At 40.2% G+C, this 20435-nt stretch overlaps 1 protein-coding gene across 8 annotated transcripts in view; it reads right to left on the reverse strand.

The window, feature by feature from the left end:
- Nucleotides 1-2271: 2271 nt before the first annotated feature.
- The window catches only part of LOC145532133 (ankyrin repeat domain-containing protein 26-like), a 77618-nt gene continuing 59454 nt past the window's right edge, over nucleotides 2272-20435 (reverse strand). For 7 of the 8 annotated variants that reach the window (XM_081556557.1, XM_081556555.1, XM_081556553.1 and 4 more), the window contains 7 exons: nucleotides 16655-16725; nucleotides 15787-15877; nucleotides 9852-10007; nucleotides 8911-9125; nucleotides 7436-7664; nucleotides 3847-3892; nucleotides 2272-2513 (listed from right to left, as the gene is read on the reverse strand). In XM_081556557.1, the coding sequence (XP_081412683.1) occupies nucleotides 2398-2513; nucleotides 3847-3892; nucleotides 7436-7664; nucleotides 8911-9125; nucleotides 9852-10007; nucleotides 15787-15877; nucleotides 16655-16725 (924 nt within the window). In that variant the 3' untranslated portion in view covers nucleotides 2272-2397. The remainder of the gene's footprint in view (nucleotides 2514-3846; nucleotides 3893-7435; nucleotides 7665-8910; nucleotides 9126-9851; nucleotides 10008-15786; nucleotides 15878-16654; nucleotides 16726-20435) is intronic. The other variant, XM_081556558.1, reaches the window with a different exon arrangement.

A 20435-nucleotide genomic window follows, 5' to 3' on the forward strand; every position in this document is an offset into this window, starting at 1 on the left:
AACCTTTCAAGAAGTTTGTTGTGGGACCTAAGATTGTCTGGTACAAGTGAGAGGGGAAGAGCGGGGTGAGAAATTTATAGAAAGGAGATTTGAAATCATCATCAGAAGATACAAATTACTGAAATAAAGCAGCAGGATCACTGGGCAGTGCAGCACCGAGACGTGAGTCGCGTGGAGAGGGTGAGGGGGAAGAATGATCAGCAGTCTCACGTGAAACTGGAGCTCTGCCAAGTCAGACACCGAGAGGACAGGAGGAAAAGGGGATCAGGATTAAGTGAGCATTAGTAACTTGTCAGCTCTTAGAATTGTGGAGGAAACCACTTCCTGCTCCCTCTTAGATTCAGTGTTTGGGAATCTGCAAATTAAATTGTTAAAAGCAGATAACCATGAGAAAAAACACTTAATAGCTTTCTAGCAGTCATGTACCCATGTGACATTTGGACCATAAGGCTGAGCACCGAAGAATTGATGCTTTCAAACTGTGGTGCTAGTGAGTCCCCCTGGACAGCAAAGAGAATAAACCAGTCAATCTTAAAAGAAATCAACCCTGAATATTTTCATTGGAAGGACTGATGCTGAAGCTCCAATACTTTGGCCACCTGATGTAAAGAGCCAACTTATTGGAAAAGACTCTGATGCTGGGAAAGATTGAGGGCCAGAGGAAAAGTGGGCAACAAAGAATGAGATGGTTCGATGGCAGCTTCGACTCAATGGATGTGAATATGAGCAAACTCTGGGAGATGGTGACAGACAGGGAATCCTGGTGTGTTGCAGCCCATGGGGTCACAAAGAGTTTGCCACAACGGATCAACTGGACAATAACAACATGCAAGCTTCATACAGAAATGTGACTTGAAGGGGAGGCTACACCTGGGAGATGATGTCAGCAAATGACAGGGAGTGGAAGATGAAGGCATCTTCTGAAAGACAGGTGACTTGGGGGAGGAGGGGCACTTATGTGAGAACAAATAACATTTTGGAAAGATACATGGTACTTTAGGAGGATATATGGGAGATAGGGGAGTTTTGTGAAAATGTCTGTTTGTCTGGTGCTTGGAACTTTTCTCTAATTTTAAGACTTTTTCCAAAAATCAAACAAAAATAGATAGGTTGATAGGTAAAGAAAAGGTGAAAAGTCTTAGGCAAATCTATTTATCTATGAGGAACTTTTCCCTAATTTTAAGACTCTCTCCAAAAGTAAATCAAAAGTCAATTAAAACTGACTCAAATGCATTCCTTTTTATAGCTGAATAATACACAACTTCTTTATCCATTCATCTGTTGATGAATGGTTGCTTCCACGCCCTAGCATTTAGGTTGCTTCCATGCCCTAGCTATTGTAAATGCTAGGAAATACATAGAACGAAAAGAATGAAAGAAATACATAGACATTTTCAGATTCTTTTAAAGCTATGGACATAACTGCAATGAACACGGGTATGTGTGTTTTTTTGGAATTTGCTGTATGATGCAGAGATCCCAAAGCTGGTGGTTTGTGAAGAACTAGAGGGCTGGAATCGGGAGGGAGGTGGGAGGGTGGTTCAGGAAGGAGGGTTCATATGTGTATCTATGGCTGATTCAGGTTGATGTATGGCAGAAACCATCACAATATTGTCAAGTAATTATCCTCGAATTAAAAATAAAAATTAGGAAAAGTTAATTCATTTAAAAGGCAAAAACTCAGGCAAATCTTATTTCCCCATGAGGAAAGATCTATGAGTCAGTGTTTAAAGTTACATGTAGCAAGTTTTATGCCACTATTAATAGTTACAATACCTCAAAATATTGACAGTAGCCATAACAGCAGTAGCTAAATCTTTAGGTCTATATATAGTGATAAAAACTGGAAAATACAAAAAAGCTATCAATCAACACCACTAAATAGTAATGACATGTTTGGTTTTATGGGTGCTGTTTAAACAGCTGGTATTAGGGCTCAGTTTGAGTTTGTAAAGGGTGTATCTGGTGGCTCTTATGGTAAACAATCCAACTGCAATGCAGGTGACTCCAGTTGATCCCAGGGTCTGGAAGATCCCCTGGATAAGGGAATGTCTCCCCAATCCATTATTCTTGCCTGGAGAATTCCAGGGACATAGGAGCCTGGTGGGCTACAGTCCATGGGCTCGCAAAGAGTCGGATACGACTGAGTGACTAACACTTTCACTTTGAACATGGAAAACTCAACAGTCCTGATGTTTCTGCTTAAAAGTAAGTTAGATGCAGAGAAACGTGGCTTAAAATGCCATATAAATTTTCATGATACACACAGAATACAAAAATATTTTCCTTTAATAAAGATTTTCTCATCATGTTTAATGGGAAAGAACTAAAATGTCATGGAAACAGTCCAGTAGGGAAATTTTTACTATTGAGTTATCAAACCATATATTTTTTTCTTCAAAATCTATATATATCATTTTGATGTTTCACAGGTAGGTCTTGATATAGATTTGATCCACCTGTAGATAATCGGGAGTAAAATCTAAAGAATTCAGATTCAAATTCAGCAGCACCTGGAAAGAGATAGAATTATATTCTTTATCTAGAATACTTGAGTTCACAAAGTATTAGCTAAAAACAAAACAAAAAAAAAAAACCAACCCTGAGACCTTTCGTAGTGTTCTGAAGAATGAAACATATCTATACATGGCATGACACAAAATAGAAGATAATTGCATTATCTGCCCATGGTAGAATGTGTAGCTGAGTATCAGAGCTTCTGGTTTTCTCATTCTTCATTCATTTAGTCAGTAACTATGTGCAAAGGTGCCGTAACAAGCACTGGAAGTAAAAGATGAAGGTAACCCAGTGCACCCTGAAAATGATATGCTATAAAGTGGAAAAATAGATGACACAAAATAGAAGATAATTGCATTATCTGCCCATGGTTGAATGTGTAGCTGAGTATCAGAGCTTCTGGTTTTCTCATTCTTCATTCATTTAGTCAGTAACTATGTGCAAAGGTACTGTAACAAGCACTGGAAGTAAAAGATGAAGGTGACCCAGTGCACCCTGAAATGATATGCTATAAAGCGGAAAAATAGATGAACAGGCGATTTCCACACAGAGTCATAGATACTAAGACAGATACAAAAGACGGCACGAGGAACACTCAGAAGGAACGGCCGGCTTTGTGTCAGTGCTGCCAGCTTCCTGGTGGGGGCGCTGTGGAAGCAGAGAGAGACCTGAAGGACAGGAAAAAGCACAGGAGACGGAGGGGAGAAGCAGGTACAAAGACCGGAGGGGAGGAAGCCCACCTGTGGGATCCTACAGTCTGGCTGGTTAGATGCAGAGCTGAGGGGCAGAGGAGGAGGGTAAGGAGATAAGGCCGACTACTGTGGCAGGACCCACACTGATGTGGGTGGTTGGAATCCTGCCTGAGGGCAAAAGATAAACTGGTGACAAAGTCAATGACTGAGAAATTTTAAAGTCACCCATCAAGTGACAGCGACACAGACGTAATTGCTTGAGTCTGGGGTTCCTAGCTTTAACCACTACCAGACACTTGAGAAGCTGAACTCCATGTTTTCTGAGAATAGTGTCAGGGTGCAGGCTGACAGCTCCACAGGGATGGAGGAAGTAGAGGAAGGATATACCCAGAAATGAAAAGGAATACATAGACTTTTTCAGATTTTTTAAAAAAGCTACGGAACATAATAAATAAATAAGGAATAAGGATATTTTTCACTATGATTGCTCATGTTTTCACATTTTTCATTAGCTATGTATAAGAAAAAGTATATAACATAGCATTTGTTATACAACAATGAAAAGAGATGCCACTTACTCTTCACAGTATTTCAGAAATCAATGTCTAAATTTAATTCATACGTTTTGGCAACATACCTTCTTCTAGTTCTCTATTTATACGCTTTTCCACCTTCCGCTGCATCTGAAATAAGTCAAATATTATTTATGCTTAAGTTAAACAAGAGATATTATCATAGAAATGATATACAACTTACTACATGTGACATTTAAATAATACTTTTAGAGACTACACCTAACTTGAAGATTACTTAGCAGAAAAATAATCACATAAATAAAAGAAAATGAGTTCCTACTTACTTTGCTTTTAGATAACAGAGCACTTATATATGGAATGCTATTTAGATTAATTTGATAAAAGTACAATAAATGTCAGTCTAATGAGTACACATAATTTCAGAGGTTACGGAATGACGCATAATCCTAGTAATGACTCACAAGATTACTATCTTCTCCTCTAACAGCTCTTGCCCTAAATGTGTACTTCCAAGACCTTTATTTTGATTTCTAGGTAAGGGTCGTGTTCAAATGGAGGAAGTAGTTTGAAGTTGAATGTTAACAAGGAAAACACATCTGCGATTTTCTTTTAACTTTTCCATTTAATGAAAACATAGAAAGGTGAGAAGATTAAACACCAGAAAACAATGTACCAGCAAGATTTAATTTCTAAGATGTATAGTGAGAAGAATTCTCTCATGAGTGCTAGTTTCCGAACTATGTCTCATAGAGGGGGAAGGTCCCACACGGGTCACTGTTGGGTTGAGAAACAGAAGTCACAGCTGCCAGGGTCTCTGAACGCTCCTTATCTAAAGGGCTCTATACTTGTCTCCGTTTTACACAAGACGGTTCCACGCAACAGTTTTTGTTTTGTTTTGTTTTAAAGAAAGGTTGTCTATTTTGAAAAAAACAAAATTTTTTTAAGGTATGAGAGTCATTGATTTAGTCAAAGTTCCTAATTCTACAAAAGTAGTAACAAAGCCAATGGCATTCTTACTGAGTCCAGAGTCCTATGCCAGCTACTTCCTCATATTAAGAAAAAACACATAAATCCTAATTAAAACATAGAGAAATTGAACATGTAAAACCTTATTATATAGTTCAATAATGCTTGTGGCATGACATGACATAGTAGCTTTCTAACTAAATGATATGTTTTAAAGGCATGAGCAAGAATAAATTTTTATCGAACTCCTATTTGTAGCAGTCTATATAGTTAATTTACACAGCATAACGGTTTATTAAACACAGGACAGGGAACTTGAAGGAGAAAATCTTGAGTTGAATCAAGCAGGCCAAAACTGAAGAGATTCATCCTTAAAAGGATGTTCGTTTCCTCCAGATAAAACCTGGCTTATTAAAATTTGTCAACAAATGAAATTATCCCCATTTTGCATTATTTAGGACAAAATGTAAAACACAAAACAGATCTCTCTTTACTGTCTAGCATACTTCTATCCAAGCTCTCATCATTCGTTGGTATATATAAAAAAGTATGAGTATAATCTCAACTATAAATCTGGTCAGAAATTACAGTTGAACTTCATTTCCTCAGCCTGAAGTTTTGAGGGGAGGACTTTTACTCCTACCCTCCTCATGAAAAGCGAGATTTACCTAACGGGTGAGTTTGGGAGAAGGAACTAAGAAGTGCTTGCTTGGTTCTGAATCTCTTCTTTGAAAAGATGTACGTGCCCACAGCACTGTGAACGTGGGTCTGCAGTAGGCAGCCTGCCCCAGGGATGGGGCTCAAACATTTGCTTTCACCTCTTAGGCCTGCGTGGGGAAGTGTCTGACTTGGGATGAAGTGTTTGGAGGCCCGCTGTGACTGCACAGCTAAAGCATGTCCACCAGGTTCATGGCTCTCAAGAACTAAGACCCAACACAGCTGCAGTGACTGCACAGCTAAAGCATGTCCACCAGGTTCATGGCTCTCAAGAACTAAGACCCAACACAGCTGCAGTGCTGTCAAAGAAACAGATTGCTTGTCTATGATGGCAAGAAGCCAAATGAGAAAACAGGTTGAGATTGCATTTAACAAGGGCTACTTTTCTCTGAATGTGAGTGTTGGACTATAAGGAAAGCTGAGTGCTGAAGAATTGATGCTTTTGAAGTGTGGTGTTGGTGAAGATTCTTGAGAATCCCTTGGACTGCAAGGAGATCTAACCAGTCCATCCAAAAGAAAATCAGTCCTCAATATTCATTGGAAGGACTGATGCTGAAGCTGAAACTCCAATACTTTGGCCACCTGATGTGAAGAACCGAGTCATTGGAAAAGACCCTGATACTGGGAAAGATTGAAGGTGGGAGGAGAGAGAAGGGGACGACAGAGGATGAGATGGTTGGAAGGCCTCACCGATTCGATGGACATGAGTCTGAGTAAGATCTGGGCGTTGGTGATGGACAGGGAAGCCTGGCGTGCCGCAGTCCATGGGGTAGCAAAGACTCAGACACGACTGAGCAACTGAACTGAACTTTTCTCTGTATCACCAACATCATGAAAACACCATCAAAACCATAAACCTGTGTGCACTGACTGGATATTTTAATCATAATGATTACACGATGAAAACTAGTTCCAATTTCAAGACTCCCCATCATTACTCTCTTAGTCATCATTCACCCAGGTGCTGTCAAGCAAAAGGGAGCTTCATTTAAAAATTTTTAATGTTTGCTTGAACTACAAATTTAGAAACATTCTACAATTGCTCAGAAAGATATTTGTTAGAAATTTATATAAAATGGCTATAAGTAAAATAGCAATTAAAGATGTATTTTTTTAAAATAAATTTATTTTAGTTGGGGGCTAATTACAATATTGTAGTGGTTTTTGCCATACATTGACATGAATCAGCCATGGGTTTACATGTGTTCCCCATCCTGAACCCCCCTCCCACCTCCCTCCCCATCCCATCCCTCTGGGTTATCCCATTGCCCCAGCCCTGAGCATTTGTCTCATGCATCGAACACGGAATGGTGCTCTGTTTCACATATGATAATATACATGTTTCAATGCTATTGTCCCAGAACGTCCCACCCTCACCTTCTCCCTCAGAGTCCTTAAGACTGTTCTGTGCATCTGTGTCTCTTATTCTGTCTCACATATAGGGTTATCATTACCATAAAGATGTATTCTTGTGTAAGAAAATGACAAAAAATGATAACCTAAAATGACAAATTAATCTTTTGATTTAGTATTACAAGTTTGTTTAATTCATAAAAAGGATTTGTCCAGGATTCCTTCCGATGAAAAGCACTCATATGTGGTCACTGTTCAGACGCCCGTCAGTCGCTTATGCTGAGGGGCAGAGAGCCTGCAGTGGGAGCAGCAGAGCCTGAGGTGACTGTGAAGCGCGGCCAGAGTGAGACCATCAGAGAGGAGGCCAGACACCTGAGAGAACCCTTTCAGTTACCAGGGAATAAGAGTTCATTTCTGAAGTAGAATCTAAAGGCAGCTTTTCAAGAAATTTAAGACGTTCATAAATATCTCTTAAAAATAGAAATCTAGGACCAAAAAAATCATAAAACTTTTGTCTCCTTGATTAGCACACTTAATTATGGCTTTTACTTAGTGTGCATAAGTCAAATAAACAGCTCAGAAGTTCAAATTAAAAATAAGAACCATTCGTATCAGAAATCCTAAACCCAAGGAAAAAAAGATAGTAGAACTAACCTTGAGCAAGTAAGTCGCCATGCTGTTATATGAAGGGCATGGAATTGAGGTAGAAAATCCTACGTTTGCTTTTGGAGAAAGATTCATATTGAACATTGAAGTATTATTGAAATTCCCAACGCAAGGGGGCTCCAGGACTGGCCTCATGGTGAGAGCGCTCAGTAAAGATCTGTTCTGCTCTTTCTCCACCTCAGCTTTGGTGATCATCTCTAGCAGCCTCTCATTAGTCCTGGGGAAGATGGAAAACACCAATTTCATTCATGCTTCCCTACATGACTGGCATTTTTTAAGTTGTCATAGAGTAAATGGAATTCCCATTAAACTGTTTGAACACTGAAAACACAGAGGAGACCTCCTGTAAACAGTGACAGTTGTAACCTTGCTCTAAAGAAGTACACATGTGTCTGGGGCTCCTCAAGTGACAAGTCACAGTGGGGAGACCAGAGAAAGGGCATCAGAGAGAAGGGAGGTGGGCTCACAGTGACCCCTGCTGCCTCTGGGACACACCTGCCTCAAGGAAACAGTTCAGGGATGAAGAAACACACCTCCCACAAAGCCATTTTCAAGTGCTTCCTTTCACCACCCTGGTACATACGTTTCCCTCATGAACTCGGAAAATTAAGCATTTGGCTCTGAGGAATCACCTAGAGCCACAATCTCGAGGGAAGGACGAGAAACTCAATGGGAGACAAAAGGGCTAAATAACAGCCCCAGGAACAATGACAAGTATCCCCTCTTTTCCAAAGTTCATTTTATGTTACTTCACTTCTACGAAGGGCCTATGTCAGCAACTGTTTTTGATTGTCCCCCCCCCAAAAAAAACTGAGGACAAGGTTTGGTTTCATTTCAAAAGGCAGAAAGTCAAAACTGCATTCAGTGCATGTCTACAGTGAGAGGCATCACGCTCCCCAAGCAGGGAGCCCGGCCCCTCCGGGATCCTTCCCCAGAAGCCACACCCGACATCCCAGCATCAAGTTGCCACAGCCCTGAACCCTCTCTGGGAGCACCTGTGCTTCCCTTGTGTCTACTTATTTTAGGCATCGGCTAGCAGAATGTGTCCTCTGGTACCTGCTGCTTTGCCACATGCTCTTCGGGCTGATGAAAGGCGTCCTAGTAGTGCTCTGCTTTCAGACGGTGGCGGCGGGGAAGCCTGGACTCAGCACTGCAGGTGGGATCTGCTCTTTCCAGCCTCCACACACCCCATCGGGTCACCATGCTAGCTTCGGCCACTCTGTGAATTACCCTGCCTTTCACCCCTGTGTGAATTCCCCCAATTTCACAAGCATGCTTTTAAGTAGCATAGAAAAACTTACAAGGATATTGTATAACTCATTTTTCTTAGGGTGCCCTCTAGAAGTGACTATATAGTTAGCTTTCACTTCCTACTAATCTCAGGAACCTGGATCAAGAAAAATTAGGCTTCAGAGAAATTAATGGACAAAATTTATCTTCTGTGATTCTGTGTTTTGACTTACTTGTCTAGTTTATTTTCCAATGACTTTGTAAGTTTTAGTTCCTCTAAGTAGAGTTTCTTATATTTTTCCAACTCTGCTTTATTAGAATCTTGAGAAGTTTCCATCTTGGAGATTTCAGATTTCAAGTCTTTAATTCTGAGTTCCATCGGACTTCTTATGGAAGCAATATGCTCCTCTTGTAGCTGCTCCAAGTTTTCTTGAGATGCTGCTTGTGTCTAAGTCAAATTTAAAAAGATACACTTTTTTAATGATTATAACCTGAATAATTATATTTGTTCCATTTAGTTTTGAGTCAGTAATTCAGAGAGCGATTTTAAATGTGAAAATAAGAAAAGTGGAACTTCAAAATACTTTAAAATAATTCATGTCAATGTGACATGAATTAAATCTGAATTATAAAATTAATGTGGAATCAATGTTATAGTAGTACTTAATGAACCGGATAATTCAAAGACTAAGAGGATGAAGTGAAAATTTAGAAATTGAACAGACAACTTAAGAATAATTCAAGAGGATGGTACCAGTTCTAAACCACATATTTTTTTTTCTCCTCATAGTCTTCTTTTATACCAATTGGTCTTATAAGTAAAAGGATTCTCTAGTGAGAAGCATTCTGAAAGATCAATTTAGTGATAATTGTAATGGAAACTGAAACATTTATAAGGAGAAACAAGTGCCCCCTTCCTTCCAGAAATCTACAAAACACACTGCTCTAAGGGAAGTAGAGGAAACACATAAGCTGTATACATCTAAAATGTAATCTACAGTGAGGTGAATTTAAGCACATGACAGATCAACAAATTATCCTGCAAAAATAGGTTGACTTCTTTTAATTTCTCTATGAGATCCTGTCTTGCTCTTTCTTCAACCTCCCGTTTATACTGCTCAAATTGAGTGTGTTCTATCATATTCAGTTCTATATGACTTTCGAGTTCCACTACCTCTTGCTCCAACTTCTTTGTCTCTTGCTCTAGTTTCTCACATTTCCTTTGCCATCCTTTCATTGATAGTAATTCCTGTTGAAGAACTTGAATTTTTGCATCCAGGTGCGGACATTGTGAACATGCAGTTTCCAGCTCTGCTGGAAGATGATCAATCTGCAAAAATAAAACAATACCATTTGGTTCTGAGGGAAGTGGACTGAGCCCAGCCTAACACAAACTGAGAATCAAATACATACGATGGTATCTGTATTATAGACTGCAGGACCTGGAATACCTCAGAGAATCAAGAAAGTTCAAACCACCAAGAGTCACAAAATATATTCCTCACTATCATCTTAGTCACACAACATTTGCACTTGATTTTACACTCTTTAATTGTTCTACAGTAATACTTTTCTATCTTTCCTCCGTAGAATGACTGCAAGTCACGTCCTAGTAGAATGTCTCTTACTCCTTCCCCCCATCTTGTCCCATGGTTTTTAAAGAAGTTTGAGGTATCCTGTATTGAGTTATCTAGGGCTGAGTTAATGCCTCCCAAAAGAAGATGGTGAAAATAAGACTAATTACTAAATCTTGTAAATATGGATTCTAATCCAATAAGCCTTTTTCTGAACTACAGTTTTTGCTCATTTGAATTGCATTCCAAAGAGAAATGATTCACAAGGTTAAAGAAATCCCATCTCCTAAGAGTTTAGTGAGATGATCCATACATTTTTCTGAACAACAAAAAAATGCCTCATTCTTGCAACCCTTTGTTACTTTCCACAGAATAAGAGAACATATCAAACAAAACAAACAAACAATATTTCCTGGAATTTCAGTGACACAGAGTTGGAAAGAACTTTCATTTAGACAGAATGATTACTTGGTAAGTAGACGTGAGTGGAGCTGGTGGTTTTCAAACATGTCTACAAATTCTTTGACACTCTCGTCATGAAATTCCTTCCCCTTAAATATGTGCTGGCCTCAGTAACTGATTCTAGTGGACAGAGCCTGGGGGAACTGCTATGTGATTTCTCAAGCTAAATAGCTTCTGACTTTGGCTCCATGGGGAAAGCCCACTCTTCGCATCAATCACCACGCTCTGAAGCAGCCCAGGCCACATACTGAGCACATGTCAGTGTCCCCACTGACGACCCCCACCTAATGTCTCCTCCAAAAGCCAGCTCCAACTGCCAGACGTGTGCATGAACGAGTCTTCAGATGACTCTGTTCCCTACCTTCACGACACCCTGGCTGATGCGACTGGAGAAGAAATGAGCTGGCCTCACTCACTGAGGCTTGCCCCATTGCAGACTTGTGAACAAAGGAAATGCTGTTTTGAGCCACTAGGCTTTGAGGTGATCTCTAATGCAATTTGTTAACAGTAAATAACTGGCACAGATACTGATATTAAAAACGGGGTTCAGTGCAGTTCAGTCGCTCAGTCATGTCTGACTCTTGGTGACGCTGTGGACTACCGCACGCCAGGCTTCCCTGTCCACCATCAACTCCTGGAGCTTGCTCAAACTCGTGTCCATCGAGTCGGTGATGCCCCCAAACGAGGTACTGCCATTTAAAAAGAGCTGAAACATGTGAGAATGCCTGTGAACCTGGAGGTAGGTGGCACTTGAATGGATGCAGAGAAAGGAATGATAACCCAGCGGGCTTCCTGACACTGTCCACAGAAGCCCGATGGTCCTTGAAGAGGCTGCTGGTGACGGCTTCTAGGCAAGAGGAGAAGCTGACTCTGACACAGGGGCGGAGACTCCTGCTGTGAAGCAGCTGAAAGTACATCAGTGAGGGAGAGGCTGTCAGAACAATGAAAAGTGCTGTGAAATATAAAGGAGCCAGGACTCACTGGGTTCAGTGTCTGCATCCCCTTTACAGCACCTCCACATGTCCAACTGTCACATGATGCTAAAGGACAGAAATGGCTTCTGGGCTAAGATCAAATCTAGGGTGCTGCCAGGAAAACACGGTATAAAGGTAACACCTGTAGACTGTAAGTGGAAGACCCTGGAAAGACTTAAGGTGGTGCCTCAGATGCCTTTAAGGATCTTAAGAGCAGAAGAATGTTAAAGGTGTCATCCTGCAAAGTTTCACAGGAAGCCCAAGGTGCAGTGCTTCCTTCAAAAAGATTTTTGACGGTAACTTTTCCAATGGCGTGAACCCCAATCAAATTCACAGGACACCAAAAGCTTTAAAGAGAACCTTGGCAGCAAAAACACCGCTTGTTTGTTTCACCTAACAGAGACCAAGTGTGAGTCGCCCAGTCATGTCTGACTCTGTGACCCCATAGACTGAAGCCCACCAGGCTCTTCTGTCCATGGGATTTTCTGGGAAAGAACACTGGAGTAGGTTGCCATTTCCTTCTCCAGGGGATGGGGCTTCCCTGATAGCTCAGTTGGTAAAGTATCCACCTGCGGTACAGGAGATTCTGGTTTGATCCCTGGGCCGGGAAGATCCGCTGGAGAAGGGATAGGCTACCCACTCCAGTATTCTTGGGCTTCCCTTGTGGCTCAGCTGGTAAAGAATCTGCTCACAATGCAGGAGACCTGGGTTCGATCCCTGGGTTGCAAAGATCCCCTGGAGAAGGGAAAGGCTACCCATTCCAGTATTCTGCCCTGGAAAATTCCATGGACTATATGGTCCATGGGGTCTCAAAGAGTCAGACACAACTGAGCGACTTTCACGTTCACTTTCTCCAGGGGATCTTCCCAACCCAGGGATCAAACCTGGGTCTCCTGCATTGCAGGCAGATTCTTTACTGTCTGAGACACCAGGGAAGTCCAACTGAGAGACCAAGACATACAAAATGAGAAGAAGCCTTTGGGATTTTCTTAGAAGTTCTATAAAGAGGAACCTGGCTTAGGAAACATGACTCACCTACAGACAGAGCTCATTTCTTATGAAAAGGACAGCACAGAGCTCAGAGTGCGAGCTCAGAAATTAAAAAAAAAAAATATTATCTTTGATGAGCTCACAAGTGATCAGCATTTGTAGTCAACGCAGTTTATAAACCTGGTGCCAGTAAGCACAGATTTCAAAATGAATGACTTTGCTTCAAACATCTGAAAATGATTTTTCATCATTTCATCATTTTTCTGGAATTTAAACTGGTGACATTTATTTGTTAAATATAGAGGTTGTTACACATGAAATTGACCATCTGGTGATGTCCATGTGTAGATTCATCTCTTGTGTTATTGGAAGAGGGTGTTTGCTATGACCAGTGTGTTCTCTTGGCAAAAATCTGTTTGCCTTTGCCCTGCTTCATTTTGTACTCTAAGACCAAACTTGCCTGTTATGCCACAGATCTCTTGAGTTCCTACTTTGCATTCCAGTCCCCTATGATAAAAAGTACATTTTTTTTTTCATGGTAGTTCTAGAAGGTCTTGTAGGTCATCATAGAACTGCTCAACTTCAGCTAAAGAATTCTAAAGGATAGCAAGCAGACATAAGAAAGCCTTCCTCAGTGATCAATGCAAAGAAACAGAGGAAAACAACAGAATGGGAAAGACTGGAGATCTCATCAAGAAAATTAGAGATACCAAGGGAACATTTCATGCAAAGATGCGCCAATTAAGGGCAGAAATGGTATGAACCTAACAGAAAGCAGAAGATATTACAAAGAGGTGGCAAGAACACAAAAGAACTATACAAAAAAGATCTTCATGACCCAGATAACCATGATGGTGTGATCACTCACCTAGAGGCAGACATCCTGGAGTGCAAAGTCAGGTGGGCCTTAAGAAGCACCACTACGAGCAAAGCTAGTGAAGGTAATGGAATTCCAGTTGAGCTCTTTCAAATCCTAAATGATGATGCTGTGAATGTGCTGCAATCAATATGCCAGCAAATTTTGAAAACTCAGCAGTGGCCACAGGACTGGAAAAGGTGTTTTCATTCCAATCCCAATGAAAGGCAATGCCAAAGAATGTTCAAACTACTGCACAATTGCACTCATCTCACATGCTAGCAAAGTAATGCTCAAGATTCTCCAAGTGAGGTTTCAACAGTACATGAACCGAGAACTTCCAGATGTTCAAGCTGGATGTAAAAAAGGCAGAGGAACCAGAGTACAAATTTCCAACATCCAGAGGATCATAGAAAAAGTAAGAGAATTCCAGAAAAACATCTACTTCTGCTTCATTGACTATGCCAAAGCCTTTGACTGTGTGGATCAAACAAACTGTGCAAAATTCTTAAAAGAGATGGGAATACCAGACTATCTTACCTGCCTCCTCAGAAACCTGTATGCAGCTCAAGGAGCAATAGTTAGAACTAGACATGGAACAACAAACTGGTTCCAAACTGGGAAAAGAGTACATCAAGGCTGTCTATTTAACCTGCTTATTTAACTTACATGCAGAGTACATCATGCAAAATGCCACAGTGGAGGAATCACAAGCTGGAATCAAGGGTGCTGGGAGAAATATCAATAACCTCAGATATGCAGATGACACCACCCTTATGGCAGAAAGTGAAGAGGATCTGAAGATCCTCTTGAAGAAAGGGAAAGAGGAGAGTGAAAAAGCTGACTTAAAACTCAACATTGAGGAAACTAAGATCATGGCATCCAGTCCCATCACTTCATGGCAGATAGATGGGAGAACAATGGAAACAGTGACAGACTTTATTTTGGGGAGCTCCAAAATCACTGCAGATGGTGACTGTATCCATGAAATTAAAAAATGCCTCCTTCTTGGAAGAAAAGTTATGACCAACCTACACAGCATATTAAAAGCAGAGATATTACTTTGCTGACAAAGGTCTGTCTAGTCAAAGCTATGGTTTTTCCAGTAATCATGGATGGATATGCGAGTTGGACCATCAAGAAAGCTGAACCCCAAAGAATTGATGCTTTTGAACTGTGGTGTTGGAGAAGACTCTTGAGAGTCCCTTGGAGTGCACGGAGATCCATCTGGTCAATCCTGGAGGAAATCAGTCCTGAATATTCATATGACTGATTCTGAAGCTGAAGCTCCAATACTTTGGCCACCTGGTGTGAAGAACTGACTCATTGAAAAAGTCCCTGATGCTGGGAAAGATTGAAGGCAGGAGGAGAAGGAGACATCAGAGGATGAGATGGTTGGATTGCATCACTGACTCGATGGACATGAGTTTGAGCAGGCTCCAGGAGTTGGTGATGGACAAGGAAGACTGGTTTGCTGCAGGCCATTGGTTTGCAGAGTTGGACACAACTGAGCGACTAAACTGACACATAAAATACTAAACGCTAATGGAAGTTTTTTAAAGTGTGGCTATATTTACATTTTACTTTCTAAAGATGCTCTAAAATAATTTTCATCAGTGGTTCAAGATATTCCTGGTTTTCTTAAATCACATCTTACTAAAATAATCTTTGAAAAAAAATCCCATGCAAACTCCACCTCTTTAAAAAAAAAAATCCAAGAAAGGAAAAAATATATTCTTTCAGAAAGAACTGTTCTATAGAGACATAGTATTCATTCCTGGTGAAGAGAACAAACTGCAATATTAAAAATGATTCATTCTCTAAAATCTCACAGAAAGGTTTGGATTACAAGAGAAATTCAAAATTCTCAATCAAATCATTACTCAAAGTTCCAGACTCAAACAGATGTTTGTGTATGTACCAGTGTTCTTGGCAGCATTATTAACAACAGCCAGAAAATGGAAAAACCCCAATTTCATTGACAGAGGAATGAACAAAATGTGGTCTAAATATTGCTTTTCGTCTGGATTCTCACAATGTTTTAAATTAAAATCTTACTACAAAAATCATTAATTTTATGAATTCAGTCCTCTTCTTCTATAAAGAGGAATCATGCTACCAGTAGCAAACACTATCGGTAAAAATTCAATAAACTCTTTAATCAATGAGATTTTTCACACTGTCCAAAATATATTACTAGTAAAAAAATTAAAATTCTTCCTCAGTATGACAGACATTAAGAGGTTGACTTACCAATCTTGTACGTAACTTTTTCTGAAGTTGTTCAGTTTTGCCCACTTGCTTTTTGACTGTAGTTTGTAACTTGGCATTTTCAATTTCAAGCCTAAAATGCAGATTTAAAATAATTATTCTCACACATAGGTGTTTGTTTTTTTTTTTTAACATTTTTTGGATGTGGGCCATTCTTAAAGTCTTTATTGAATTTACTACAACATTACTTCTGTTTTATGTTTTGGATTTTTGGCTGTGAGGCACATGGGATCTTAGCTCCCCGACCAGGGGTCAAACCCACACCTTCTGCCTTGGAAGGCAGAGTTTTAACCCCTGAACTCTCAAGGAATTCCTTCACACATAGATTTTTAAAACACCACACTGTTTCTGAACAAACATCTGTAGTTCAATTATACAGGATCTTAGAATTTTGAAAAGTAAATGATTTGGCAACTGTATTGTTTTTCTAGTTGTGTTTTGTGGACAATCGGCTTCCCTGGTGGCTTAGATGGTAAAGAATCTGCTGGCAATGCAGGAAACCCAGGTTCGATCCCTGGGTCAGGAAGATCCCCTGGACAAGGAAATGGCAAGCCACTCCAGGATTCTTGCCTGAAGAATGCCATGAACAGAGGACCCTGCTGGGCTATATCTCATGGGGTCATAAAGAGTTGGATGCGACTGAGTGACTAAAACTTTCCCTTTTCACTTGTGGGTAATGTGTAAAATATGGAAATAATGGGGGAAAAATATGCATCTCAAAACAGCTCAAAGCTGAAATGTCACCTAGCTTCAGAGTGATGTGTTTATTATCATTACTGATTTAATTCTCGTATTATACTGTTTATCTGCTCTATACTTAAGTTGTTTTCTGTGCTGCTTTAAATCGTACTTTTGGATGTGATCCTGTGGTTTTTCAGCACATCTCACAGCCTCTATATGTTGATCCTGTGCTTCTTGCAACTAAAAAGAGAAAAAAAAGGAAAAACAACTGTTTTAACTACTGATAACCTAGCAAATCCAACATCATCACTTTCTGTCTCTTTCGCCTGCATATTGTTTACAGCTGCTTTCCAGCCATACAGCAGAGTTGAGTTGTTACAACAGACACCTTACAGTCCACAAACTGAAAATATTTACTGTGTGCCCTTTGCAGGATGCTGACCTCTCCTCTAGCACTCAAATACAACATCATCCACGCTTTAAATTAGATTTTCTCAAATAAACACATAAATTTGTTAACTGGCCAAATGGGGAATGACAGAAAATTACCTTATGGTAACATTTTTTTTTTTTTCATTCCAAGCTCCACATCAGCCATCACTTTAAATATGCACATATGTGAATGACCACGGCTCTTCCAGTGATTACGAGAGCTAATACTGCTGTTGGTGACAACCAGATGCTTCAGGGCCTAGTGTGAGAGGCAGGAGCTACACAGGAGCTAGAATGCATAGGCCTGTGTTCCAGTTTCATCAGTTCTGAGCTGTGAGTCCTGGGGTAAATCACTTAACCTTTCTGTATCTCAGTTTCCCCATCCATAACATGGAGACAGTGGCAGCATCAACCTCAGTGGGATGCTAGGAAGATTAAACTGGCGACTATACACGATGTATTTAGAAGAGGATGTGGCACATAGTAAGAGCTGTTTGTAATTGCCATTATTACAGTCGCTGTATTTTACCTCAAAACGATTTGGGGTCTTCTACACAAGTCACAGTGAACTCACTCTCCATACCGTTGCAAGTGGCAGTAAGGGGGAGCATGAGGCCCAGAACACATGTGTCCAGTACTTCAAGAATGTTCACTGACTCCACTAACCACCTAGTACTTTAGTACTTTTCTCCACTTACAATAATTTGTAACTTACTTCCTCTCTGTACTACTCAGTGGACAATGACCACCACTTAATATGCAAATAGCACCTCCTGGACAGAGTGGTACAGAACTTTACATGACCGTCAGAGGAAGGGTGAAGTCACTGCCATGGAAATATTACCCGACTGCTAAATCAAAGTTCTGAGTCAATTCATTCCCAGCAACTTTTCATGTCTAGCAAGTACTCGGATGAGAAAATTAAGCTTATCAGTTATGGATATCAGAGAAGCCATCCCCAGAACCTTAGGCTGGGAAGGTCAGAAATCCATAGAGGCCTGAAAGGCTAGATACCCATAAATCCCACTTCTGGCTGCATAATGAAGGAAAGCACGTTTACATTTTACTACCAGAGTCAGGGGGGAAAAAAGAGCATTTAATTGAACAATTCTCCTCTATTAGACTAAGTGCTTTCAATTTTACATTTAATTACTTAAAATACATTTTAATAAAAGTTTTACTATACCAGCATCTCCAAGAAGAAATTATTGGTATGGATGAAGTACTTAGTTGTATTCTAACAATTGTTAAGCTAAACTATTTTCCATTTACGCAAGACAAGTGCTGTGCATATCAAGAAATATTCCCTGTTAGATTAATGTACACTTAGACAAGATTCTCCCTCATGAAAAAAATGACAACAATGTAAAGTGAAGGGCTAAACTGCTCTTCACAGACTAGATGACAGGGCTGAAGAGAAAAGGCTCGATGAGGGCTGGACAGTCAGGGAAGCTCTGGAGGAGGAGAGACTGGGCACCAGGTCTGAATAAACGGAGGACTACCCAAGAGGAATAGAAACTGTGAAGACAGAAAGGACAGTCTGAGCAAAGGCAAGAGAAGGAGAAATCAGCCAGTGAACTCTGAGGATAAAATCCCACCACAGGGAAATAAAAACATGCCCATCCAGAAACGTATAAACCAATGTTCACAGCAGCATCATTAATAGTCACAAAGTGGAAACAACCCAAATCTCCATCAACTTATGAATGGATAAATATGGCCACGTACTGTTTATTGTTTGACAATCAACAGAAATGGAAGAAGTGATACGTGCTATTACATGGATGAACCGCGAAAACATGACATCAAATGAGAAAAGCTAACCAGAAAGGAACACACACTGTGTGATTCCACTTATATGAAACACCCAGAACAGGCATGTCCACACAGACGGATATCAGACTGGGGGTTGCTTGGGGCTGAGGGAGATGAGGGGGCCATACGTGGTGGCTAAGGGATGCAGGGTTTCTTTTGAGGGGTGATGGAAATGCTCTAAAATTGACTGTGGTCACAGGTGACACCTCTCTAGACTAAGAGATACTGGACTACACACTTGGAATGGGTGAATTATATGATATGTCAATTATATCTCAATAGCTTTTTAAAAAATCCAAAGGCACGATCTAGATAATGTTCTTAATTCTTTATTTTGGATGTACATACTATACTTCATCTGAGGACCTCCTTGCTTTTACAATATACCTAAAATGAACAGAAAAGAAGGCAATGCCTAAAGTCAACTGGTTTGTGTAACACCCTTTCTGCACAAGTTATTCTGAAATTCACGAAATAAATATAAATATATACAGAACTCTACAGCCATTCACAAAAGGGAAGATGAGAAATGATAATTTTCTGGAACCTTCCATTAAACATTATCCTCTGATTTTATCTGGCTTGCCTCATAATGGTAATACAGCTATCACTAAAAAAAAAATATTGTTCAATAGAAAAAAAAGTCTCTCAACTTGTGTGAACAATGATGCACATTTCTCCACTTTCCTAAGGGTAAATAACATAAGTAAAAAATATACAATGCAAATGGCAGAATGTAAGCCAGAGTTTAAGAAATGAGTGCATTATAAAGATAATAGAACTGGAGTAAATTACTTGTAATGAAAATACAAAAGAAAGCTGTTTATGAAAAGGAATGTCCTAAAACACTTTATCCTACATATTAACTGTCGACACATTCAATTTCATACGTAGCTGGCTTGTGAGTTGACGTAACTTGCTCCTTAAATCCTGTGTCTCAACTTCTAAGCTGGCACGATAACATGACAAGACCTCCAGTGAAGCCTCCATCATAGATCGCTTTTTGAGGATATCAGCCAGTTCTTGCCGAAGCTGTCTCACGGCTGCCTAATAACATGCTCTGTCACTGAGTTTTTCAAATCACTTTACTATGATGTTGTGCTAATAATAGATAACCCCAACATATGGACTTTGAAAACTATCACCACACACAGCAACTCACCTTCTTTCCCTCCTCACTGAATCTGGTTACAGACACAGAAGGGGCCACCCTCCGGCCTTCCTGATATTAAGTTACTCAACAAAGATGCAGACCCGCTGTCCACGCCCTGCCCCTCCCAATAAATCTGCAGAGCTTCACCACCTCACAACCAGAAAGAAATGGGTGTGACCAGTCAGAATGGCTGCTATCCAAAAGTCTACAAGCAATAAATGCTGGAGAGGGTGTGGAGAAAAGGGAACCCTCTTACACTGTTGGTGGGAATGCAAACTAGTACAGCCACTATGGAGAACAGTGTGGAGATTCCTTAAAAAACTGGGAATAGAACTGCCATATGACCCAGCAATCCCACTGCTGGGCATACACACTGAGGAAACAAGAATTGAAAGAGACACGTGCACCCTAATGTTCATCGCAGCACTGTTTACAATAGCCAGGACATGGAAGCAACCTAGATGTCCATCAGCAGACGAATGGATAAGAAAGCTGTGGTACATATACACAATGGAATATTACTCAGCCATTAAAAAAAATACATTTGAAT

The sequence above is a fragment of the Giraffa tippelskirchi genome, chromosome 13 (genome assembly GCF_054371585.1).
Source record: "Giraffa tippelskirchi isolate mGirTip1 chromosome 13, T2T-mGirTip1v1.2.pri, whole genome shotgun sequence".
Lineage (NCBI taxonomy): Eukaryota > Metazoa > Chordata > Mammalia > Artiodactyla > Giraffidae > Giraffa > Giraffa tippelskirchi.